General features: G+C 49.2%; 1 protein-coding gene across 1 annotated transcript in view; it reads right to left on the bottom strand.

Moving 5' to 3' along the window:
• Window positions 1-432: 432 nt before the first annotated feature.
• PODXL (podocalyxin like) overlaps window positions 433-25,911 on the bottom strand; it is a 48,478-nt gene continuing 22,999 nt past the window's right edge. Inside the window, exons 2-8 of the mRNA XM_059396395.1 lie at window positions 10,614-11,333; window positions 8,671-8,930; window positions 8,261-8,332; window positions 5,991-6,141; window positions 5,687-5,748; window positions 5,351-5,518; window positions 433-4,364 (exon numbers count right to left, since the gene is read on the bottom strand). Coding sequence (XP_059252378.1) covers window positions 4,167-4,364; window positions 5,351-5,518; window positions 5,687-5,748; window positions 5,991-6,141; window positions 8,261-8,332; window positions 8,671-8,930; window positions 10,614-11,333 — 1,631 coding nt within the window. The 3' untranslated portion in view covers window positions 433-4,166. The remainder of the gene's footprint in view (window positions 4,365-5,350; window positions 5,519-5,686; window positions 5,749-5,990; window positions 6,142-8,260; window positions 8,333-8,670; window positions 8,931-10,613; window positions 11,334-25,911) is intronic.

Raw genomic sequence — 25,911 nt, 5'->3', positions numbered from 1 at the left:
ACACTTCTTAGGACGAGTAAACAGAGTCTTTTGTGAGCAGTAACAGGGCCAGAACGGAACCTCCTTGGTTTTTTTATATCTTTATTTGTTTTGTCCCTATACCAGTGTTTTCACACCTGACCGGGGCTCCAGCATCTTTAGTGGGAGGTGACTCATAATTGTATCTGAGGCAGACATGGAAGAAATGAAGGAGGAAGAACACTGATACACACGTGAGAAAAGATCCAGCTGGGATCACTACAACAGCCCAAGGTCACCAGGATCCCCCTCTTCCTTCCTTTCAGCTTCTCCCTTTCTCTTTCACTCTCTGCACCCCCTAATTGGGCAGCGCCGCCTAAGAGCAGAGGACGCTGCCCTCGCTAGAGCGTCGGCCACGAGCTCGCACACACGTGAAGAACATGAGCCAGTCAGTCAAGTTCAACGGGGCTTGAGCCAGCTTACACAAAAGCACTTTAATTGACAGTATACAGTTCTCCAAAATATAGTTTTGTAAGAAAATGGCAATAATTAAGTATAGTCTTTACAAACAAGTTTCCCAGTGAATTCCAGTGTACTTCAGACCCCTGTCCGCGAAGACACACGCTCCTGCAGTCGCCTGGGCAAACTAACATTCACTACTAACAAAAAAGACACACATCAAATCGTCCTCCCCTCCCTTCCACTCAGTGCTGGGTTTTCACCAAACCTGAGCCGATCAGCTTGTGACAGTGATAAAAGAGAAGTCATTGCTTTACTCTTGCCCCCTCTGCCTTCCTGGAGCTTGTTTCCTTTGATCCACAGCCCTGCTAGGAGAAGATCTGTATGTAAAAGCTCATTCAAAAACTGTTTCTTGACAGTAAAATATCAGTCATGTAAGTCTTAGACCTGAATAACTCCGAGCAAGCGTAGACCGGTATGGTTCCTATTGTGGTCCTCGGGCTCTCCCTAGCCTTGCAGCAGGACATGATTTGAGAAGGGAATTCTGTCCTTTGTGTCGTCCTGGTGCCTGTTCTTAATTTACGGATTCATTCTGAGGCCCACAGCACTGGTGTTTTAATCCTCTCTCTCACTAACCATGTGATTTTGGCCAAGCCACTTCTGTCTTTCTGGGCTTCAGTTTCTTTTTCTATAAGAACAAAACAAAGATTGGACTAGGTCTCTAAAAGCCTCTCCCTAGGACTAGAGTGTCTCCAAGCCTTCCTGTAATAGGCTAGGACTTAGCTGGGGAGGGGGATTGAGGATCGCATTTAAAAATAAAAATGCCTGATCTCTAAGACAAATACTCTGTCATCAGCTTGTCTTATATTTCACTTTTCGTAGGAGAAAAACAAACAAAAACTTGTCATTTCTAGTGAAATAGACATTTACATTTACATTCCTGTTCAGAGAAAAAAAAAGCCACCTCAACTAGCAAATGTTTTTACAGTGTATATTCGCTTAAAGCAGTGCTGGGTAGATTACCATGTGGCTGTGGTATTTACATTATTAAGAACTATGTATGTATGTATCAGCTTGGACTTGTTTTCCAAAGTTTCTTCAGTATATTGTCAAAAAAAGGTTAAAGCTCAAGAAGTGGTTTAAATAAACTTCCTGCTAGCTTTCCTTATAACAAGGGAAAAAGAGAATCTGGCATCTAGACTAGATTAAACCCGTATTCTGTCCTACGATGCAAAGCCTATTCTGTACCTCCTTCATAAGCACTACTGCTGCCCTCCCCATTCACAGAACAGCGTGCTTTCCCACTGGGTTTCCATCCAGTCATCAGACTCCTGATTTCTGGCCTTTTATGCAGCTTAGGGAAGCCAGTCTGCCCCTGATCCCAAGTTGATAATCTCTCTTTGGCACAACTTGTTGGAAGTCCTGCCGAGTTCCTGGTGTTCCTCTTCTTTCTTCTCAGCCCCAAACTCTGACTTACCAGACAGCACTGATCCCAGTGCAGTCGTGGGATGAAGGTGACCTCTGCAGATGCTTGGCTGTATGTCCTTGACACAGATGTCTAGTGGCAAGAGCAAGCCAAGGCAAGGTACTGGATTCTGAAGTTGCCCTCAAAGGCTGGAGCCACCCAGCTTGGATGCACCAGAAGGAGCATCTGAACCAGCCCAAAGCTTCCCAAGGTTCTCCTTGGACGGAGCCACCACAGTCATTCCTCTTGACCAAGTGTGATTTTACGCTAGTCCTTGCCGGTCATCATCTCTCTGCCCAAGAGGCTGTGGGGCTTGAGCCTTCGATCAGTTTATGGGGGTGTACTTGCTGCCTCTGTCCGAAGGCCTGGCTGATAAAATGTGACCCAGAATCAGCAAAGGAGTGGTAATCCAGTCTGGCCTCTTCCACAGAAACCCACAGGGTGGAAAGAATCAAATGCTGGGCAGGAAGGAAGCAAACAGAGCTCTTCCAGTATAACAAGATTTCCTTTTTTCCCTCCCAAGCTAGCATTGTTCTCTACCCTGCCAACCTCCAGACGCTAGAGAATCAGGGCAAGGACTTGTGGATCCTTGTAAGTCCACCATCTCTCTAGCTCTTGGGAAACTCACTGGAGGCTCTGCGCTCCAGAACCCTAGGATATCAAAGGGCAACGGCCATGAATGAATAAGGAATCAAGGCAGCCAGGGAGGGACAGCAGTTCTGCCCATCCTCCTCATTCATGCCAGGAGATTTACACCCAGGGGCAAGAGAGACCGTGGGCAATGTTGCACAAAATCTGGGATTTGGGCTTCCCAGAAAATTGGATTGAACCCCACTCTGTCCAGTCCTCAGGTGCCTTCGCTTGGGAACTAGTGGCTAAGCTCCCTCAAAACCCCTTCCCGGTACTGTTTCCCTGAGATGCCACCAGAAACTGCAGAAGCAGGCAGGCTGCTAGGAACACAGAGGAGGGGACACGGCAAGGCCCAGCTGCATGCCCCAACAGTGAGAGGTCACTGGGAACCCCACAGGCACCCCCAGGCTGCTCCTGAGCACCTTAAAATGCATCGCACTTTCTAGGCCTTTCTAGCCCTACAGCACAGGAGAACCAGGAGTCAATAAGATTAGTTAACTGAAAGGTCTCCCAGCAGTTGGAGCTTTGGCTTGTGGCAGTAGAGGGCTGGACAAAAAACAAACAAATACAACAAAACTCTCAGCAACTTGAAAAGTCCCTGAGTTTCCTCTGGAACAGAGAGTAAAGCCTATCCTTCCTAACCGTGTCGATCGATTGTCCGGTGAAACACCACTCTGTGGACTGGGCCCTGGGAACGTCTGCCCTACAGCTGTGGTTCTCTCTTGCTGGATCTCAGGGGGATCTCCGAACTTGGGCCTCACCCCACCGACCGAGCAATGAACGACAGAAACACTTCTTCATAGCCGCTGCAGATTCCAGTCGCCGGTGGGAGTGGGAGGCCAACGGAGTTCCTGCCCTGGTGATGGGCCAGGACCCATCCTGGGGGTGAAGGGCCTCCCCTTTTCTCTTCACCTGCAGAAGGATCCCTGAAGCAGACCTCGTTCACACTGGAGTCTTGTGTGGGTTAAGTCTCAAGGTCCCGAAGCAGATGCAAGGAAGCCAGAATCTGGAGCAAGGGCTTCGAAGCCACGAAGCCACGGTGTGAGTCCCAGAGGCCCTAGGACAGAGCGGGGCTACAAACTGTGTGGGGGGCGGGGCAAGCACAAAGGGGGCAGGACACACTGGCAGGCGAGGCTGGGGGCCTGTACTTGGAAGGAATCAGATGCCCCGGAGACAGGATCTGGCCCTGCTGTCCCTTCCGTCCCATCCATTGTCACATCAACGGCGAGCTTCACCCCACTGGGAGCAGCTCTGAGGGGAGGCGCGAGCGACGGCAGCGGTGGGGCGTGGCGGGAAAGCCGCCACACCGAATCGGGGATCTGTGTTTCCATCAGGCCTCTGTCCCCTCGGATGTGAGCTGAAGGGATTCTACCGGATGACCACGTGGGTGCGCCTCCCTCTCGTCTTCCAGCAGCACTGAGCTCAGGCACTAGTGGGTTATTTTACAAGAGGAATCTAGACAGAATGTGATTGGTTCAGTTTGAAAAGGGAAAATTAAGGCCCCGTGGGGATTGGGAGGAGGGGCCCTCCGAGTCTGCTTCCCTCCCCCACCTTTCCCTCAGCTGGGAAGGATGTTCCTCCCCTGTCCAAATGGCACTTGAGGTGGTTCATTCTGGAGCGCTGTGGTCCTGTTGGAGGCTGCCCGCGGACCTGACTAGAGGTGCGTGTCTTCCTCCTCGTCAAGGTCATCCTTGGCCAGGTTGTCCAGAGGGACGATCCAGCTGTCCCCCAGCTCGCCATTAAGGTTGACCACCTTTTTCTCCTGCATCTCGGATGAGGTCTCCATCACTTCCAGTGTGGGATTGTCATGGTAACCATTCTCCACTGTCTGCAGCTCCTCTGTTAGCCGTTGCTAGGATAGGGAAGACGACCCAAGAAAGGGTAATTTTTGAGGGCTCATGGGCTTAATATTAGACAAGTACCCCTACAATCGAGGAACCCCAGTTTGGGTAGAGTGCACAATAAATGCTCTTGGAGGCCATCGTGGCTGCTGGCCCGGCATCCTAGAATTCCCAGCTCGCTTGACCTTTACCCTGTTGGTAGATCCATGAAGTCAGCAAAAATGGACTTCTGTTTTCCAGAAGCCTCCCGGCTCTTTCCTCCATTTCTCCCCCTCCCCAAACTTACTCTCCAGGCACCTGCCTCACCCCACTGTCCTGAATCAGGAAGGACTATAAGAAAATGACATTCATCAGGTCAGGACCTCTCTTAAGCCTAAGTAAGATGGGTACAGCCGGACCTGTGCCGTCTCTGTCATAGAGAGGAGCCACCTGGAGGCAGTGCTTTCTCTGGTCTTTATCTGAACTACAACCTGGGTCACAGTCACGTCACCCGGGAAGCCTTTAGCTAATACTCAGACCCAGAGATTCTGTTTCAGTCGGTGTGTGAGGAGGCAGGCGTGGGACTTTTCCTAACCGTCCCCGCGGTGCACAGCCCGGGCTGAGGACTGCATGTGGTGGGAATTCGGGGAAGGCGGGTAAAGAACTTCCGGTCAGCCAGGGATGCCCCTACCCATTTCTTTCAGGGAATCCTCACAGCAACTCTGCAAGGTGAGTATTATCCCCACACGCGGAGAAGCTCAAAGATGACAGGTGGTGCTCAAGGTCACACAGATAATCGGAGGCAGAGCGAGGGCTTTAATCCCCGGTCTTCTGGACTCCAAAGGCCACGACCTTCCCTTCCCTTCCCCCACACGCCTCTTCCGTCTGCCCTGTAACGGTGCAGTTCCCTCCTATAAGGGATGGTCTCTGCCTGTCTAAAAGGGCCCATGGCCCACTCCCTTTCCTCTAATAGGGGTCACGGGCGGAAGTCATCTGGCGAACTGGTCTGTTTGCTCACCTGGTCCTTCCTCTGGGAGAGTCGCTGGTGGCAGCAGCCATAGAGGGCGGCGACCAGGAGCAGGAAGGACGCCATGCAGACAATGGTGATGATGAGAGGCATGCTGAACCGGTCCTCGGTCTCTTCGGGGGGCCCTTGGTCCCCAAGCTTCATGTTACTGACTCCCACCTGCCAGGAAAGAGGACGTTATGTGGCAAAATACAGAATGGGGGCCAAGCCCATCACCCTGCTGTCCCCTCTCTAACCCCCCGCACTCCGGCTGCTCGCAGGTGGCACTCTTCCACCAGGAGAGAGGCTGCACAGCAGAGGAGCTGCCGACCCCCGAGAAGTGCTTACCTCTTTCAGCTCATCCCATTTGTCTTTCAGCGATTCATACACGTCCCCAGGCAGGAGGTTGGCTGTGGAGGGGAGAGACGCTGCTGGTGGTCGGGCTCAGAGGGAAGTGTAGGGGACGGAGACTGGGCCCCAAGAGGAGGACGTGCCGTACCTCAGTCTCCTGCGTGCTGGCTCTCTCGGGGCGCCCTGCCCTGACCCTTCGCAAGAAGCACCAGCCCTGACCCATCTTCATGGCTCCCAAGTGGTCAACCCCTGGCCCATTCCCTCCCCACTTAGACCCCAGCACCCCCCACCCTCAACTCACTCTGCACCGTGATTTCTTTGATCGCCACTGCTTGGGAGTCTTGAACAGGTACCAGCAGGATATGACACGTGTCTTGAGCTGGGTTGAAGGTGGCTTTTGCTGCTCGGCACAGAAGTGTGACCAGTTTGTCATCCGAACTGCTGTTCCCCGCCTATTGTGGGGAGACCACAAGTGAGTCCTCAGGCATCAGGACAGCAGCCTCGGCTTGTGGGGCTGCCCTTCGGAGCCAAGGTCAGGAGGATGTTATTGCCTGGTGTGAACCTATTTCCCTCTTCCTTCAAGTGGGGCCATTCCCGGGCCTGGCAGGAGTCACGGGTTATGTGCTGTGCTGGGCTGGTCCCTGCCTTCTCTGACTCCTGCAAATCTCTTCCCCCTGGTCCCCTTACCCTGTTTGTCTCGTCTGTGGCTGAACAGTACCTCTCACCTGAGTGCCCCACCCTCTCTCAGAGCTCTTCAGGGGTCATGTCCTAATGCCCTTCTCATCTCCCTAGGAGGGACTGAGGGGGCACTGCCCAGCAGTCTGACACTTGCCATGTTCTGATGCCCAGTTTGAAGACCTCAGGAGGGGAAGCCCCAGCTCTCAGCCAAGGGTTATCTTTCCCAAAGTTGCAGCAGGCGTGCCCTTCCCTAGACTAAGACTCTAGCCATGAAGCCAGGAAAGGCCATCACTGAACAAGGGAATATGGGAGAATCTTGAAGATGCACACGGGACCATCTAGGAGGGGAATCTTCTATACTTCCCACCAGACGGAGCGTGGCCGACATGGCCTTAGGGCTGAGGGTAAGGAAGCAAAGTGTAGACAGCTTTTACCTGGTCCTGCCATGTCATCTAGAGGTGCCCCAGGCTGTGTTTCTCTAACCTGATTTTGGAATAGGGTACAGAGGTGAAGGAAAGGACTTGGCATGGCTCACCTCAGGACCCCAAGCCATCCTGAGTTTTCTCTCTGGGACTTCCTAAGCTTACTATTTCCTCTGCCTCACACTGACAGGGCTCCAGGGCTTCCAACCTTGCTTTTACGGCACACAGAAAAAATGCTTCTCCCACCCAGTCTCACAACCTGGCACGTTTTAGCCCAAAAAGAGAGTGTGAGGATGGCTGGGCATGCATCAGTGTGATTCCTGCCTTGTCCAATAAGCCCAGCTCCAGGGCAACATTGTTCCCTTGAAAAATACAGTCTAAATGCATGCTTTTGGAAAATTCTAGCAAAATGGGCACCCAGAAGAAAAGAACTGTAAAAAAAAAATACAGGTGGCATTAAAATGCTATAAAGCCAAGTTCTCCATCCTTTAGAAACCCTATTGTGGGGCGCCTGGGTGGCTCAGTGCGTTGAGCCTCTGCCTTCGGCTCAGGTCATGATCCCAGGGTCCTGGGTTTGAGCCCTGCATCGGGCTCTCTGCTCAGCGGGAAGCCTGCTTCCTCCTCTCTCTCTGTCTACTTGTGATCTCTCTGTCAAATAAATAAAATCTTTAAAAAAAAAAAAAAAGAAAGAAAGAAACCCTATAGTTCAGTCTATAGTTCAGTTCTATTTCCTAGGGGGTGTTTTCAAAAGTAGTCACTGACCAGGAGAGGGCAGCCATGAGCCACCCATAATCCTCAAAGACTAGAGAGTGGCAACAGCAACTGACGCCCCCCACCGCCCCGCCAACACAGCACAGCGCTCCCTCCCAACCAAATGTCCGGGTGCACAAGCAGACACTCCCACCCCAGCACACACACACACACCCCCAATAGGAGCAATGGCTGCCCCGATGCTCAGGAGCTCTGACTCCACAGGCTGGAGAGAGATCATGTCCACGCTATTCTTCCACTGAGACTGTCAGATGAGTCCATGGACCCGCGGACACACAACCCCAGATTATCAGAACAGGGAACCTTAGTTTGGCTAACTGAGCCTCTTGTTTTCAACCGGGGCCTCTGAAGGCCAAAGAGATCAACTTAGCTTAAACCACAGCCTGAACTAGGAAGGAGGTCTCCAGACTTGGAGAACATGTGAATCCTCACACAGTGCAAGCCCAGGAGACCTGGGCTGGGGCCTTCTGGCCCCGCAGCAGCCCTGTGGGACTTGACTTAGGGCAGTCTGAACTTCACTTTGTCTGGCAGTTGGAAGGGGCCACTTCCCACAGAAAGAGCAGGGGCAGGAGAGTGAACACATTCCTCAGTCCGTTTTCAGAAGGAACACTCCATGCCCTCCTACCTTCCCTACCCCTGCTGCTAAACCACAGTTTGGGGGTGTCGATCAGGGTGGAGCCTAGACTGACAGGATACTCACACAGAGGCTCCTTTTCGTCAAGTTCAGGATGAGCATCTTGTCAGTTAGCCCTCCGGGAGATTCGCACTTTATCTACAAGAAGCAGGCACTGGGATTCAGCTTCAGGCTGAGCCTGGCAGGGTCCCATCCCTGACCCCTCCCTTTTACCCCCTGGGTGGGAGACACAAAGGAAGGGGCTCCTAAGAAGCTGGGGGGTGTGACTGCACAGAGTTTTATAGCCAGGTGTGTTGCTGGCTGGCCAGTTGTCTAAGCCAGAATCTGGCAAAGTCAGGGAGAGGGGGTGAATGGGGGACAGTTTCCAGCAGCCCTTGCCAGGGGCTCTGGGCTGGAAGGGCGGGTAGAAACACTTTTTAGAGCCCCTTCCATCTGAGGCTGGGCTCTCATATCTGTCCCACCCCTGCTGGAAGTACCCTGTCATCCACATGAGCCGAGGAAGGAGGCACGCTGGGGACTCGGGGGGCAACTGAAGTCAACTGGGTGCTGGGGCTTCTGGATCCTTCGACAGGAGACGTGGCCACAGGTCCTGATGAAGGGCCTGCAGGATGCGAAGTCTCCAAAGAAGGGATCCCAGTGGTGGAGGAAGAGGTCCCAGTGATGGACGAAGAGGTCCCAGTGACAGCTGGCATCACGCTGGATTTCTGCAGATCTCCTTGTAAGGGACCCAGTGATGCTGTAATTAGGAAAGCAAAGGCTCTGAGAAAAGATGAGTGGTACCTTTAAGAGCAGAAGGCAGTCTTGGGGCACCTGGGTGGTTCAGTGGGTTAAATCCTCTGCCTTCTGCCTGATGATCCCAGGGTCCTGGGATCCATCATCTGGCTCTCTGCTCAGCAGGGAGCCTGCTTTCTCTTCTCTCAGCCTGCCCCTCTGCCTACTGGTGATCTCTCTCTGTCAAATAAATAAATAAAAATTAAAAAAAAAAAAAAAGCAGATAGCAGTCTCCCTTGTTCTTGTTCTTAGTTCCTGGGGCTTCTTTGGCCTTACCCCCCACCAAGCCCACAAGCTAGAAGAAGCAAACAGATGAAGTCATTTCCTGTGCCGTATTCCAGGGTGGGTCAGACTGTGCAAGCCAGTGTGAGCCCCGATGCCAGTGACGCAGCAGCAACAGCTAACACTCAACGGGCACTCCATCTAGGGGTCTGTCCTCAGCACCCCCACGCTTACTTTCTTAGTTAATCCTTACAACACCCTGATGAAGAAGGTACCATAAATAAGCCTCGTTTATAAATCAGGAAACCGGGCTCAGAGGGGCCGGATGATTTGCCCAAGGTCACATGTGAAGAAGCGGCCCATCAGGGACTTGAATCCAGGTGTATCCAGCTCAGAGCCCCTGCTCTGACTGCAGGATGAGACCACCTGCAGGAGAAGCAGGTGCACTGAGCACCAGTACACATTCCAACCACCTCCGGGGTCCCCGACTCAGGTCCACACAGAGAAATTCTGATTCCATAGATCTGCCATCGGTCCATGATCGTGAGGCCCATGATCCACCCGTGGGTTTTAAAATTTATTTAGTGGGTTAAGATCAGCACTTTTAGGGGCGCCTGTGTGGCTCAGTGGGTTAAAGCCTCTGCCTTCGGCTCAGGTCATGATCTCAGGGTCTTGAAATTGAGCCCCGCATCTGGCTCTCTGCTCGGCAGGGAGCCTGCTTCCTCCTCTCTCCCTGCCTGCCTCTCTGTCCACTTCTGGTCTCTGTCTGTCAAATAAATAAATTTAAAAAAAAAAAAAAAAAGATCAGCACTTTTAAGGGACATGGGATGGAGCAGGAAGTATTAGGGCCCATCACATACAGGAAGAATCAACCCTGGTCAGTGAAACTATTATTATCAGTTACACGTGTTGTTACGTGTGTGTTCTTCGTTTGTATTCCTGGATTATGGTGTAAAACTACATAAAATATATTTCCTGCTGGTGATTGCTAATTTGAGAAACACTGTTCTGGAGTACTACTGCCCCACCAACGGCGACCACCCAAGTCTTACCCATGAATAGACTGCTGGGTTGTTTGTGTTCAACTGGGCAGGCCAGAACACTGGCCCCTCCTCAGAAGAACCCAGCAGTGTTGGCCAGCGCCTGTCACGGACGGGGGAACCTGGCCCGGAGTGAAGGTGCTGTATTCACAGAATTTAACCCTCAGCATGAATTCCGTCTTCCAGCTTAGCAACTGGATAGAACATAAGCATTCAGAAGGTTCTTGCTTGGGGGGGGGGGGGAGCAATACTTGGGATGCCTAGTTGGCTCAGAGAAGCACGTGACTCTTGCTCTCAGGGTGAAGGGTTCAAGCTCCAGGTTGGGTGTGGAGCCTACTTAACTTAAAAAAAAAAAAAAAAGAAAGAAAGAAAAAGGCATGACTTACTTGCTGTGGGAAGTGTCCCCCGAGATGTGGAGCTGGGGCCCACCTTCGTGCCTGAACTACTGGGAGCTGCCGTGGGAATTTTGTCGGAAGGGCTCACCGGAGGCTTCGAAGGACCAGGGCTTGTACTTGCTTGGTGAGGGCTTGTTGGGCCGGCGCTGGCAGGAAGAGAAGAAGCGGGGCTGGAGGTGCTGGGCGCGTCTGCAGGCGTAGCAGCAGCCGGTTTCCCGCCCCCAGGGGTCGTGCTGCTGGCGGGACCACCGTGGGCCTCCCCGGCTCCCGCTCCGGCTGCCGGGCTGCCGGTGGCTTCGGGCTTCACGGGGTGAGTGATTGAGGAGACTGTCGTCTTGTCTAAACCTTGGCCATCCTCTGAGCCATCACTAGCTACAGTGGGGTTGCTGGAGGCCTTCGCATCCTTGTCCGCGGAGGTTGGCGTTGTGGCTGTGGTCGTCCCTGAGCCGCTGGGTGCTGTTAGGGATCGTCCGCTGGTGGCGGCGGCCGTCGTCGCTTGCACAGTGGTTGCTGCGGCTGTGCCTGATCCAGGATCGTTCACCTGAGTCCCCCCTTCGATACCGGCTGCCGGTGCTACAAGGGGCTGAGCTGCGGTTGTGGCTGTTCCAGCGGCTGTCGCTGTTCCAGCTGCTGTCGTTGTTCCGGCGGTTGTCTTTGTTCCGGCGGTTGTCTTTGTTCTGGCGGTTGTAGCTTCTTTGGTGTTAGATAATCCTGTTCACAAAGACCCCACAGAAGCAAGTTAGGGCATTACTGAAAGCATTTCTGGCCACACGTTCTCCTGCTCTTCCTCAGACCTAGAGGCCCTGCTCCCATCTGCCTTGGCTGAAGGCCTGGGTCTTCTATGTGCCCAGATTCTCTCAAGTTCAAGAGGCCTCTCTGGTCAACAAGAGTGAAGCAGAGGACATCAAGGGAGATTCTGCGGACGACTAGGACCAGGCCTGGCAATCCCGTGGCACGTGGAAGCCTGCGGCCAGTGCCCTGCCCCCTCCCCCCACCCCGCTCCAGGCGCACAGCCTTATTCTTTTCCATATGCCACCACAGAGGCGGCCACCAAGGTCCCCTCTGCCTCCTTCACCCCAGCTCCCAGCCACGTGACCCTGCAGAAGACTCAGCTTTTCTTTCTTTTTTTTTTTTTAAAGATTTTATTTATTCGTCAGACAAAAAGAGAGAGACAGAGCACAAGCAGGGGGAGGGGCAGAGGGACTCATGCCTACTGAATTGTCCTGTTGTAGGCATGACAAAAGAGCCATGCCTCTGTTCCCCAGGAAGTAAAATTTAGAAGGAGAAACTGAGAACCGTGACAAGACACAAATTGTTGGGTGGCTCAGTGGGTTAAAGCCTCTGCCTTCAGCTCAGGTCATGATCCCAGGGTCCTGGGATCGAGCCCCGCATCGGGCTCTCCGCTCAGCAGGGAGCCGCTTCCCTTCCTCTCTCTCTCTGCCTGCCTCTCTGCCTACTTGTGATCTGTCTGTCAAATAAATAAATAAAATCTTAAAAAAAAAAAAAATATTATATTTGGGGGGCACCTGGAGGGCTCAGTTGGTAGAGCCTGTGACTCTTGATCTCAGGGCCATATGTTCAAGCCCCACACTGGGGAAGAGCTTACTTTTTAAGACTATATTTTGGAGACAGAATCAACTATTAATGTATTCCTAAGTGAGGACGCGAGGGGAATCAGGATTGTTTCTGGTTTTCTGTTCAGAGCAGAAGGGAGAGAGTGGTGGGAAGAATGTAGTCGACCTTTACCATTTCTTTTTTTTTTTTTTTTTTAAGATTTTATTTATTTGTCAGACAGAAAGAGAGAGATAGAGCACAAACCAGGGGAGGGTCAGAGGGAAAGAAGGCCCCCCATTGAGCAAGGAGGCTGATGCAGGACTTGTTCCCAGGACCCCGGGATCATGACTCCGCCAGAAGGCAGATGCCTAACCAACTGAGCCACCCAGGCGTCCCATGGACCTTTGTTCTTTGTAGCCAATCAGAACCTATGCCATTTTTCTCTATTTGTGGAACCCCCCACATAATAAAACGTTGATGACAGCAGTATGTCTCCTCCTTGCTCATTATAGGTACTGAGGGTGACAGATACTTCCTTTCCACCCTCCCTTGTGACTAGAGCACAAGCATGTGCTAAGCTGTCATGAACTAGACACTTCGATCCCAGCCACTGAGTGAAGAGGCAGTAGATGATGAGGAACTCTGATGGCGGTAACCATGACCTCATGCTCAAGGGCAAGCAGCGGTGGAGATGATGCTAGAGTATCCACAGCCAAAACTCCAGCACCAGGTGCTTGGCGCTGCTGAGCCGTACCGCCCTCTTTGGACCACTGCTATAGCCTAACTTGGGTGATTAAAAGTCGCCCTAAATGTGGTCTCCAGCAATCCCTGTTCCTCCATAAGCAACACAGTAACCCAGTATATTTCACACATGCATGTGCACACACACACACAAACACACAACTTTGCTACTGAAAAGCAGAAATTTATGTCAGGAGTGGTTGTAAGCAACAGGACTTCAAGGATTCATTTTGGGGCTTACTGGGGTTAAAGGCAGAATTCTGCAAGTATGAGAGGACACGACTCTAGTGTCCTATGGCATCTTGTGGAGAAGCAGTCACATTATCATCTGTCATCTGGAATGAAATGTCCATGAAGTGGCTTGGGTATTCGCTGACAAGAGTAGGAAGGGCATGCATAAAAGGACGTGTGTTAAAAAATCAATGTATGGGGGAGGAGGTCGGAGTTGGATGGCTCAGTAAGTTAAGCCTCTATCTTCAGTTCAGGTCTCAGGGTCCTGGGATCAAGCCCCTAATTAGGCTCTCTGCTCAGCAGGGATCCTGCTTTCCCCTCCGTCTCTCTTCCTGCCTCTCTGTCTACTTGTGATCTCTCTGTCAAATAAATAAATAAAAACTTAAAAAAAAAAAATATGTACCAGGGGCGCCTGGGTGGCTCAGTTGGTTAAGCGTCAGACTCTTGGTTTCGGCTCGAGTCATGATCTCGGGCTCCTGGGGTTGAGCCCCGCATCAGGCTCCCTGCTCAGCGGGGAGTCTGCTTCAGATTCCTTCCTCACGTCCCTCCCCCAACTCATTCTCTTTCTAAATAAACAAATAATCTTTAAAAAAATCACTTAAAAAAATCAATGTACCATTATGGTTTGTCAGTGGTTTTTCCTTCTTAGCAGTCATAAAATAGCAGTGCTCCCTCTCACTGGGCATACTTTTTTGACAAAAGAGATTGCTGAGGGAAATACCAGCACATTTGAGTAATTAGGGAATGTGGAATAGGGTGGTTACTTCGCACTATGGTGAACAGCTTAAAACAGGGTTCCTAAAACCCCAGAATTACTGACATTATTTGGGCTAGGATGTTTATTTGTTATGGGAGGTTGTATGCATCGTAGGATATTTAACAATATCCCTGGTCTCTATCCAGCAGATGTGAGGAACATATACACACGTCTCTCCCCAGTTGTGAAAAACAAAAATATCTTTATATATTGCCAAATATCCCCTAGAAGAGATAAAAATCTCTTTCTTTAAGCCAATGAAAACTGGCTTAAAGAAAGAGAATAATGTTCAAGCCTTATAGTGGGCATAGACCTCACTTTAGAAAAAGAACAAATTCTCATTCTTAAATCCTCCTATCCAAGCACAGACTGAGGGGCACCTGGGTGGCTCAGTGGGTTGAGCCTCTGCCTTCGGCTCAGGTCATGATCTCAGGGTCCTGGGATCCAGCCCTGCATCAGGCTCTCTGCTCAGCAGGGAGCCTGCTTCCTCCCCTCTATCTCTGCCTGACTCTCTGCCTACTTGTGATCTCTGTCTGTCAAATAAATAAATAAAATATTTAAAAACAAACAAACTTTCTTTTAAAATGGGGCAGGGTGTGCCTGGGTGGCTCAGTGGGTTAAAGCCTCTGCCTTCGGCTCAGGTCATGATCCCAGGATCCTGGGATGGAGCCCTGCATCGGGCTCTCTGCTCAGCAGGGAGCCTGCTTCCTCCCCTCTCTCTCTGCCTGCCTCTCTGCCTACTTGTGATCTCTGTCAAATCAATAAATAAAATCTTTAGAAAAAAAAAAAAAAAAGAAAAGGCAGACTGAAAACCTGAGACTTTCTGAGACTATAGTAAAGGAATCTTACTGTTTGCAGCCGGAGAGCAGAGAAGACCAAAAGACAAAAGGAGAAGTTTGATCCCATGAGTTGCCAAATTACAGTGTTAGTTTAATTCACAGCTTCACCAGGTCTTTTATGTGAAAAAGGGGCCTTGGGAATTGGAATGGTGACATATGAGAAAATGCAGATGAACCCCAGTATCTGGAAGTCTCAGTCTGCAACAGAACTCATCGCTGGTACCCTGAGCTGCTGTTCTCCTGTCTGCTGCGGCAGCTCCCACCTTGCTTGAAAACGCTGCCATAGGCTCACCTGAGCTCAAGGACACAGAAAGCCACATCTCCTCACCTCTTCAAACCTTCACCTTTTCCAAACCTGTAACAACAGTCGGACTCCAGTACGCCCCGGAAAGTCAAATACAGAGTCTGCCCCAGGAGAAGGCTTACACACAGAAGCGTCTGGCACGATTCTAGCAAACACGTGTGGTTATACAATTGGAGTGTGCTAGATCAAGGATGGGAAGCAGAGCAGGCTGAATTTATCAACATGGGTCTGCATACGAGAGAGTTTGGCGTCAATGTGCTGACTTAAGCAGTTAGAAGTACAAGTTCTCCACGTTTTCTTCGTTGGTGAACTGAAACCTGCACTCAGTGGTAGTCTGCCTTAAGTACAGTTAAGTTCCCCCAAATTTCCTGGAATAACGAGTAAGACGAAATCCGAAATCTTAAGAGAGCAAGAAGTGTTAGAACGGGGGAGTATCACGGCGGCGCCTGGGTGCCTTCGTTGGTTAAGCCGCCTCACTCTCGGTTTCAGCTCGGGTCATGGTCTCGCGGTTGTGGGATGGAGCCCCACATTATGTTCTGCACTGGGCAACGGAGTCTGCTTCCGACGCCCTCTCCCTCTCCCTGTCCCTCCCCCACCCTGCTTGCATGTGCGCTTGCTCGCTCTCATTATGTTTCTCAAATAAGTAAATTTTCTTTTTTTAAAAAAAGAAGAAGAATCGGGACACCTGGGTGACTCAGTTGGTTGAGCGTCTGCCTTTGGCTTGGGTCATAATCCCAGGGTCCTGGGATCTGGTCCCGCATCAGGTTTCCTGCTCAGTGGGGAGTTTGTTTCTCCCTCTGCCTGCCGCTCCCCCTGCTTGTGCTCTCTCTCTGACAAATGGATAAATAAAATCTTAAAATAAATAAACAAATGGATAAATAAACAAATAAATGTCTATCATGTATAATCTGCTCACTTACACTTTTTCTGTTAGAAAAGCTCCAATGACACCTGCTTCACCGAGGCTTTAAAAAATACTGTATTTCATGAGTTCTAAGACGCACATCTGTTCAGGTCTGTGAAATGAGGATTTTTTTTTTAAAGATTTTATTTATTTAGTTGACAGACAGAGATCACAAGTAGGCAGAGAGGCAGGCAGAGAGAGAGGAAGAGAAGCAAGCCCCCTGCTGAGCAGAGAGCCAGATGTGGGGCTCAATCCCAGGACCCCGGGATCATGACCCGAGCCGAAAGCAGAGGCTTTAACCCACTGAGCCACCCACGCACCCCTGAGGATGTTTTATAAGTTACTATAGGTCCCATTTTGACAGTGGTCTTTTTTTTCTAAGTGGTTTATAAAATAATGGATCATCTTACCATTCATTGATAGTATCTTGGATTTGATTAAATTTGGGATATTATTTTTTTTTCTAAAGATTTTATTTATTTACTTGATAGACAGGGAGAGTGAACGAGAGCGGGAACACAAGCAGGCGGAGTGGGGGAGGGAGAAACAGGCTTCCACCGAGCAGAGAGCCCGATGCGGGGCTTGATCCCAGGACCCTGGGATCATGACCTGAGCCGAAGGTAGAGGCTTAACGACTGAGCCACCCAGGCCCCCCGAATCTGGGATATTGTTGAGGAGACCAGTAGCATATCCTAAGAGAACACTGCGGCTGTTCTTCATTGCCAGGTGTGCTATAGGCGGTAACGTGGATTCCAGTGGGGATGGACACTAGGTTCCTTGGGTAGCAGTACAGGCAAGAACAGAATTCCATTTCTAGGAAAAGAGGTGGGCTAGTAATGCCATACTGGATGGCAGGGCCTGCATGATAATCAGAATAACCTAACGAAAGGCATTTCGGACACGGGCTAATAACCGCGTGTTCTTCAGGAGAAGCCCACTACCATCCCACCTCAAGGCTCAGCAACCTGTGACCTGGGTCAAGTCACCACAGTGGACGACACAACCGGCCGCACATCCAATTCCCAGAACTGAATCTTTCCACAGGTACATTGAACGAAATATGTATTTGTTTCCAAGGCTGCTGTGTCAAATGACCAAAACCTGGGTGGCTTAAGACAACATAAATGTATTCTATCATGGTTCTAGAGTCTAGAAATTCAAAATCGGTAGGGCCATGCTTCCTCTGAAGGCACTCGGGGACAATCTGTCTTTGCATCTTTGCAGCAATCTTCGGTATCCCTGGCTTGCGGCTATATCCCTTCAATTTCAGGCTCCATCATCACAGAGCCTCTCCCCCGCGTGTCTCCCCTTTTAGAAGAATGCTAGTCTTTGCATATAGGGTTCCCCCAACCCCGCACGACCTAACCCAGGATGACTGTAACTTGATTATATCTGCAAAGTCCCTATTTCCAAATGAAGTCACATTCACTGGCACTAAACACTGGGGATTAGGGCTTGAACACATCTTTCAGGGAGCACACTCTTCACCCTCCCAATCTGCTCTGCCACCCCCACTTTTTCACTATAAAAACCAGGGTTCTTCATTTCAAACATTAGAGATCAGTTCCGTCTGCCTCCAACAGAAAACAAAGCCCTGGGCGCACCTCCGTTGAGGAGTGGCTTTCCATGGTCTCCTCTGCAAATGGGCTCTGTGCCTAGCATCCCTGTCCCCGCCACCCACGAGCACACGCCCGGGCTTCTGCCAGCCCACGACTACAGCGGCCGCCCACAGCTATTACTGGCGCCGCCTGGGCTCCACTTCCAGTAACAGCTCCTGCGGAAGTGCACAGTGTCCCGGGGAAGCCATCCCTCACCACCCCGGTTTCCCCAAGGCCGATCGGATTGCTGGCGTGCAAGCTTCTTTTTGGGGAAGTCTATTCTCTCATTCGTGGCTACAACATTAGAGTCCCCAGAAGGCGTGGACTCTCCCCACGCCTGCAGGAGCACGATCTCCTGTGACTTGGCTCCGGAAACCACGGGGAAGCAGCCTGGTGGCCAGCCTGGCAAAGCCAACACCGGGCCCCAATCCTGAGTCGCCACCACCAGCCACCAGGCTTCAGGAGCCACTAGGCTCCTCAGAGGCCCTCCCCTCCCCTCCCTTACCCTCCCCTCCCTGTAGACCAGGCAGGCTGCAGCGAGCAGAAACAGTTGGGTTCTTTTTCTTTTCTTTTTCTTTTTTCTTTCTTTCTTTCTTTTTTTTTTTCCCAGTTGGGTTCTTTTATATCAAAACAGCAAAACACCAAAAAGGAAGTTGAGAGAACCCCATTCTTTACTATCCAAGCCACACACAAGCAGTTACACCCTGTAACTGCATGCCTTCCACCAAGTGGAAAATAAACTCCAAGCACCCAGGAGAAAAGAATATTAATAATCATTTTGCTAATAGAATCACTTAAGATAGCTAAAGAATCACGCTTAGGGGGCACCTGGGTGGCTCAGTTGGTTAAGCACCTGCCTTCAGCTCAAGTCATGATCCTAGGGTCCTGGGATCGAGTCCCGCATCCAGGGAGCCTGCTTCTCCCTCTCCTCCCCACTTGAGCTCTCTCGCTATCTCTGTTACCATCTCTGGAGAAAAAAGCTACCTGATAGGCACAATGAATATCTCACCCATCTGATTATCAAGAGCAAGATAAAAGTGGGATGCCTGAGTGGCTCAGTCATTAATTGTCTGCTTTTGGCTCAGGTCCTGATCTCAGGGTCCTGGTATCCAGCCCCACATCAGATTCCCTGCTCAGGGAGAGCCTGCTTCTCCCTCTCCCACTCATGTACTCTCACTCTTTCAACTAAAATCTTGAAGAAGGAAAAAAAGTGTGCGATAAAAGAGTGCGATAAAGGGGCGCCTGGGTGGCTCAGTGGGTTAAGCCGCTGCCTTCGGCTCAGGTCATGATCTCGGGGTCCTGGGATCGAGTCCCACATCGGGCTCTTCTGCTCAGCAGGGAGCCTGCTTCCTCCTCTCTCTCTCTCTCTCTGCCTACTTGTGATCTCTCTCTGTCAAATAAATAAATAAATCTTTAAAAAAAAAAAAAGAGTGCGATAAAAATCCTTGCATTCCAGATCTATCTGAAGAAGTCCATCCAGGGGCGCCTGGGAGGCTCAGTGGGTTAAGCCTCTGCCTTAGGCTCAGGTCACATCTCAGGGTCGTAGGATCGAGCCCAGCATCGGGCTCTCTGCTCAGCAGGGAGCCTACACTTCCCCCACGGCCTGCCTCTCTGCCTACTTGTGATCTCTGCCAAATAAGTAAATAAAATCTTTAAAAAAAAAAGATATCCATCCATATGCCTCCTCCCTAAAGTTCCTTGCACTGATTCTCTATTCTTGTTTCTTCTAAGTTCTTAAGCTTCTCTCCCCAAATCATTAGCTTCTGCCTGTGAATCTGGCCAGATCCTCACCTCAATATAGCTTGCCTTCAAAAAAAACCTCCCCAAAACCAAACAACATCAACAACAAAAACTGACCATGAAATGTACCATTTAAAGCCCTCCCTGGGGGCACCTGGGTGGCTCAGTGGGTTAAGCCTCTGCTTTCGGCTCAGGTCATGATCTCAGGGTCCTGGGATCGAGTCCCGCATCGGGCTCTCTGCTCAGCCAGGAGCCTCCTTCCCCCTCTCTCTCTGCCTGCCTGTAATCTTTCTCTCTGTCAAATAAATAAATAAAATCATTTTTAAAAATAATAAAGCCCTCCCTGTTGGAAGAACTTTCTATCCTTACTATACCTCAGTGTCACCCCTAAACAGGGCTACCATCCCACATCAGTCCACTCCTGCCTGGCTCCAGCATAGTACATACATAAACCTAACCTGGCTTTATTCATGCCTCAGACAACTGATCACCGTGAACTACTTTCTTTGGGACCTTCGGGGAGGAGTTGACGGAAAGGCGGCGGTACGGCAGGAACAGGCCGCATTGCAATTTACGATGTGTCCTTCCTCAGGACCTGCTCAGATCTGGTCCTATATATACTCTTCAATTTCATAATGGAAAGCTGCAAACCCCCCCCATCCCATAGGAGGAATGAAGTAACAAAGATAAAAGGAGAAATTAGTGCAACAGAAAACAAAATACAATAGCAAGTATCAGCAAAGTCAAAAGGTATTTTCTCTTTCTTAATATAGGAAATTTATTTTTTTATTACTTATTTTTTCCTTAAGTAATCTCTACATCCACCATGGGGCTCAAACTCATTAACTCCAAGATCAAGAGTTGGATCCTCTAAGCTCCCCAGATGCCCCCAGACTTTCTTTAAAAACTAATAAAATAGTAAAGTCTTTGGTGAGGTTGATCAAAGGGAGAAATAACCCAGAATGCATAAATACAAAATATGAGGTATAAAAATAATAAAATATATTTATAGTACAAGCTATTATGAGCAATTGCTGATAAAACTGAAGCAGATTAGACGGACACATTCCTGAGGAAATACAACTCACCAGAGTGACTTAAGAAGAAATAGACATAATAATCTGTCCTATACACATAAAGAAATCGAGTTATTAGTTAACACCTTTCTCAGATAGGAAATCTAAGCCTGGGTTCAAGGGTCCAATAATTCTAGCCTTTTACGTGAACCTCTCTATAGCATAGTATCTTCTGCCTTAATATGTGTCTGTTAAAGGAACTAATTTTATATGCAGTGGTCAATCAACAAAACACAAGTACACGCCAAAGAAAAACTGATAAATTTGGCTTCATCAAAACGAAGAATCTGTGTGCATATAAACACACACACACACACACACACAAACAGGGGGTGCATGGGTGACTCCGTCAGTGAAGTGGCTGCCTTCAGCTCAGGTCATGACCCCAGGGTTCCTGGATCGCCCTGGAGCCCCACATCAAGCTCCCTGCTCAGTGGGGACCCTGCTTCTCCTTCTACCCCCAGCTCATGGGCTCTCGTGCACTCTTTCTCTCTCTCTTTCAAATAAATAAAATCTTTTTTAAAAAGAGCCCCAGGACTTCCAGTTTCAGTCAACGAGAACAGAGAGCCAGAAAGAACACTGCTCCTACCCTTACACCAAGAAAAAAGCTGGAAAAAACAGAAAATTTATGACTTTTTTTGAACCACTGGAGAACTGAGATCATGGGCAAACAACTCTCCTGAAAAGTGGCAACTGGCAACCGCGGGGAGAAATGGGACACAAGCATTTGTGTGCACAGGACCAGTGTTTGGTAAGAAAATATGGTTGCTAAAGGCTGAGGATGGGCTACTGTGAAGCCTGGCGGGCTGCAGACACGGGAAGAGCCCCCCCACCCTGTGTAGGCTTTCTCCCGCCAGGAAACCCACCGGGAGCTCATGAGGATGCCTGGCGAGAACCCTGAGAAAGTTCTCCCGTGCGGCCGGCTAGGGGAAGAAAACAGTAGTCACTGCTGAAACGCCATACAGCCCCATGCCCACTAGGGGAAAACAGCCTTACTCCCCGGGAGAAGCTCAAAAAAATCTGTAGCCTGAGGAAGCTGGAGGAAACCCAACAAACCTGGGGAAGCAAAATGCCAGCCACCAATGAGACCCTGCCCAGATTCATCTCTCCTATTTCATCGAGGAAACAGAAGCATTAAACTGCAGGAGAGGGCGCCTGGGTGGTTCAGTGGGTTGACCCTCTGCCTTTGGCTCAGGTTGTGATCTCAGAGTTCTAGGATAGAGCTCCGCATCGGGCTCTCTGCTCAGCGGGGAGCCTGCTTCCTCCTCTCTCTGCCTGCCTCTCTGCCTGCTTAAATAAAATCTTTAAAAAAAAAAAATAAATAAACTGCAGGAGAAAGGCAAAAATCTTTTAGCCAGAGGGTACGATGGAAACCCATTGCAGCTGGGAAAGGGAACAGGAAAAATAAAAAAGCCCTTCTCCCCTGGGGAGGGCAGGGATACGTGCTAAGTCCAGCGTAGCTTCTAGAAAAGAGGCTGGGCACCAATGACGGCCACACCCTCAAGCCCCAGGTTCCAGCGCCTTTTAAGAATCACGTTTATCAAAACATCAGAGAATGTCCTTCTCCCTGCTACTAACGCAAAGTGCTAGCGATAGCAAGTGTGACATAAATATAAGTTGGATAGGGGCGCCTGGGTGGCTCAGTAGGTTAAGCATCTGCCTTCGGCTGAGGTCATGATCCCAGGTTCCTGGGATGGAGCCTGGCATTGGGCTCCCCGCTCAGCAGGGAGCCTGCTTCTCCCTCTGCCTCTCCCCCAGCTCATCTTCTCCCTTGCTCTCTCTCTCTCTCTCTCTCAAATAAATAAAATCTTGGGGCGCCTGGGTGGCTCAGTGGGTTAAAGCCTCTGCCTTCAGCTCGGGTCATGATCCCAGGGTCCCGAGATCGAGCCCCGAGTTGGGCTCTCTGCTCAGCGGGGAGCCTGCTTTCCCCTTCTCTCTCTCTCTGCCTGCCTCTCTGCCTACTTGTGATCTCTGTCAAATACATAAATAAAATCTTTAAATAAATAAATAAATAAATAGAATCTTAAGGGAAAAAAAAAAAAGATGAATACAGCTGGAGGGAATTGTGGTCCCAGCAGCATGAAGGAAGACTTACAGCCAAACAGGGAGGCAGACAGAGGGGTTACTGGGGGATTTGCAGCCTGTGGCGCAACAAGTTTAAAATGAAGGTCAACTCTTCACTGAATTAACACAAACCCTCACCCGGAAGACGCAGCAGAAGAAAAGCCGTGTGCTGGGCACACACCCATCCAGCCTTTGTCTCTGTGGATCTGCCTGTTCTGGACATTTCCCAGAAATGGAATCCTACAGTGAAGAGTCTCTCATGACTGGCTTTTTCCACTATAGTTTCCCCCAGGTTCAAGCAGGTGTCAGTCCTGTATTTCTTTTTATTGCTAAGTGACGACTCCATGTTGGGACAGACCACAGTTTGTTTATCTACTTATCAGTCGATGAACATTTAGGTCGTTCACCTTGTGGTCATTTGAATAAAGCTACTACGAACATGTGTGTCCAAGTTTCTGTGTAGACACAGGTTTTCATTCCTCTTGGATATGGACCCAGGACTGGAATTCCCAGATCATATGGTAACTCTGTATTTAGCATCAAGGAACTGCCAAACTGTTTTCAAAAGTGACTGCACCGTATTTCATGCCCACTTACCCACGAGCAGTGTATGAGGCCTCCAAGGTCTCCTCCTCCTCACCAACAACTGTTATCATCTGTCTGTTCCATTGCAGACATTCTACTGGGCATGACGGGGTATCCAGTTGTGGCTTTCATTTGTATTTCCCTAATGACTATCCAAACCCAGCAATATATTACAAGGATACTACATCATGATTAAGCAAGGTTCACCTCACGGCTGATTCAGTACTTGAAAAGCAATCAACCCAATCCACCATATTAACAAGAAAAGGAAAAACCATATGATCATCTCAATACGTGCAGAAAAATCACTTGACAAAATTAACCGTTCACTTATGATTTTTTAAAAAAATCTGAGCAAACTAGGAACAGAAGGGAATTCTCTTAACCTAATAAGTGATATCTGCAAATTAAGCCAGTAGCTAACATATTTCATGTGGAGAGACTGATGCTTCGCCCTTAAATTTGGGAACAAGGCAAGGATGTCCCTGTCACCGCTCCTACTGAACACCGTACTAGAAGCCCTAGCTAGTTCAGTAAGGTGGGGGGCACCCCTTAAATAACTTAAACTCAACAATACAGAGATAACTCAATTTTTTTAACATGCAAAAGATCTAGAAGAAGTTACCAAAGACGATATACAGGCAGCAAATAAGTATATAAAAAGATGTTCAATGTCATTAGGCAAATGCAAACTAGAACTACCCTGTAATGTCATTACAAGCCTTTTTTTTTTTTTTAAAAGATCTTATTTATTTATTTGACAGACAGAGATCACAAGTAGGCAGAGAGGCAGGCAGGGGGAGTGGGGAGAAGCAGGCTCCCTGCTGAGCAGAGAGCCCGATGCGGGACTCGATCCCAGGACCCTGCGATCATGACCTGAGCCGAAGGCAGCGGCTCAACCCACTGAGCCACCCAGGCACCCCTTACATGCCTCTTACCTGGCTAAAAACAGTCTGACAAGCTCACATGTTAAACAAGAACTCTTAAACACTGCTAGTAAGAGTCCAAAACAGGACCACCACTTTGGAAAACAGTGGAGCAGTTTCTTTTAGTTAGGCGTACAATCACCGTAGAACTCAGCAAGCGTATTCTCCGTATGTACCCCCCAAACAACTGGAAACGTGTGGTCACTCAAAAACCCAGCTGCAAATGTTCATCACAGCTTTATCCATCATTGGCTGCAAACAACCAAGATATCCTTCAGCAAAGGAATGGATAAAACAAACTGTCATACATCCATACAAAGACTACTTCGCAATAAAAAGGAATGGACTGACTCACATTGCAGGGAGGAATCCAAAAGATAAAATGTTAAGTGAAAGAAGACACAAGACTACAAGTGTTTGAGGTCATTTATAGGTCATTATGGAAAAGGCAAAACTGTAGGAATAGAAAAGAGGTCACTAGTTGGAGGGAAAGAAGAAGTGACTTAGGACAATAGAACTGGGTTTTTTTGTTTTGTTTTGTTTTTTAAGTATCTCTACACCCAATGTGAGGCTTGAACTTACATCTTTGAGATCAAAAGACGCATGTTTCACCTACTAAACCAGCCGGGCAACCCCAGAACTATTCTATATAGTACTGAAGTGACGGACACAAGACTGTATTTGCTGAAACGCACAGAACTAAATACCCCAAGGAAATAACTTTACTTAGCACAAGTTCAGAAGAAAAACAAAAAACAGAGATATTAGGGAAATCCTAGGATGTAGCGAAGACTATGAAAATAAACTTAACTCTGTTGCAAATGTATAACATAGCCTCGGGATGGGGAAACACAGTTGACCAAAGTAACTGAAAAATACTTTATTGACTGGGTATTGTAAAGCTAAAAACAAAAAGAATAAACAGTGCTCTCAACAGGGTAAATCTCTTACCCAGAAGATTATGGGTTGTCAGTTAAACTTTAGAGGGAAGCCTGGGTGGCTCAGTTGATTGAGCATCTGCCTTCAGCTCAGGTCATGGTCCCAGGGTCCTGGGATCGAGTCTAGCTTCAGGCTCCTTGCTCAGCAGGGAGCCTGCTTCTCCTTCTGCCTACCTCTCTCCCTGGTTGTGCGTACTCTCTTTCTCTCTCTGACAAATAAAATAAAAATAAAATAAATCTACTTTATGGGTATGCCAAGGTTGGTAAATAAGAAAATAAATGGTGAATAACGTAAGCCAGATTTCTCACTGTCACAGAAAGAAGTTGCAAATAAGCAAGAGCAGGTGGGGAGAAAGCTATGTGAGCTCTGTGATGTCGGATTAGTGACAGATGTCAGGATGAACGCATATGTTAACCCATGCATACAGACATATAAAGAAACACACAGACAGACAGGTGCACACATGAGTAAGTACAAACATGTATTTCTTAGGCTCTCCACTGAGAGGGTCTAGAAGCACTGACACACCAGTGATATCAAGGATCCCCAACCACTCTCCAAAAACCATTCTCCTTGGAAAAAATAGCTGGATTCTAGCACTGAGGAAGGGAAAGCACAAGATAAGCCTGGAACAGCTTGTAATGCCAGAAAGTAAAGAAGTGCTTAAAAAAAGAAGTGGGCCAAATCCAAAAAACCTAGGGAGCAAACTAATAGACATTTCCTAATGCCTATCGTTGTTGAATCACTGTGCTGTTCACCTAAAACCAATACAGAGTTGTACGACAACTCTACTTCCATGAAAAATAAATAACACAAAACCCCCAGTCTAATCATGGAAAACAAAACAAAACACCAGCAGACACACCTAAACTGAAGGGCCATTCTACAAAATATCCGGCTAGTACTCTTCAGACCAGCAAGATGACAGACAAGAGGGAAAGACAGAGTCACTGCCACTGGCTGGAAGAGACTAGTGAGACAGGCTGATGGAAGGCGATGGATTCTGGAGCAAAAAAGACCATCAAGGGGAA

Source organism: Mustela nigripes, chromosome 4 (assembly GCF_022355385.1).
Source record: "Mustela nigripes isolate SB6536 chromosome 4, MUSNIG.SB6536, whole genome shotgun sequence".
Taxonomy (NCBI): Eukaryota; Metazoa; Chordata; class Mammalia; order Carnivora; family Mustelidae; genus Mustela; species Mustela nigripes.
The sequence above is the reverse complement of the archived record's forward strand: the minus strand, read 5'-3'. Positions and strand labels throughout refer to the sequence as shown.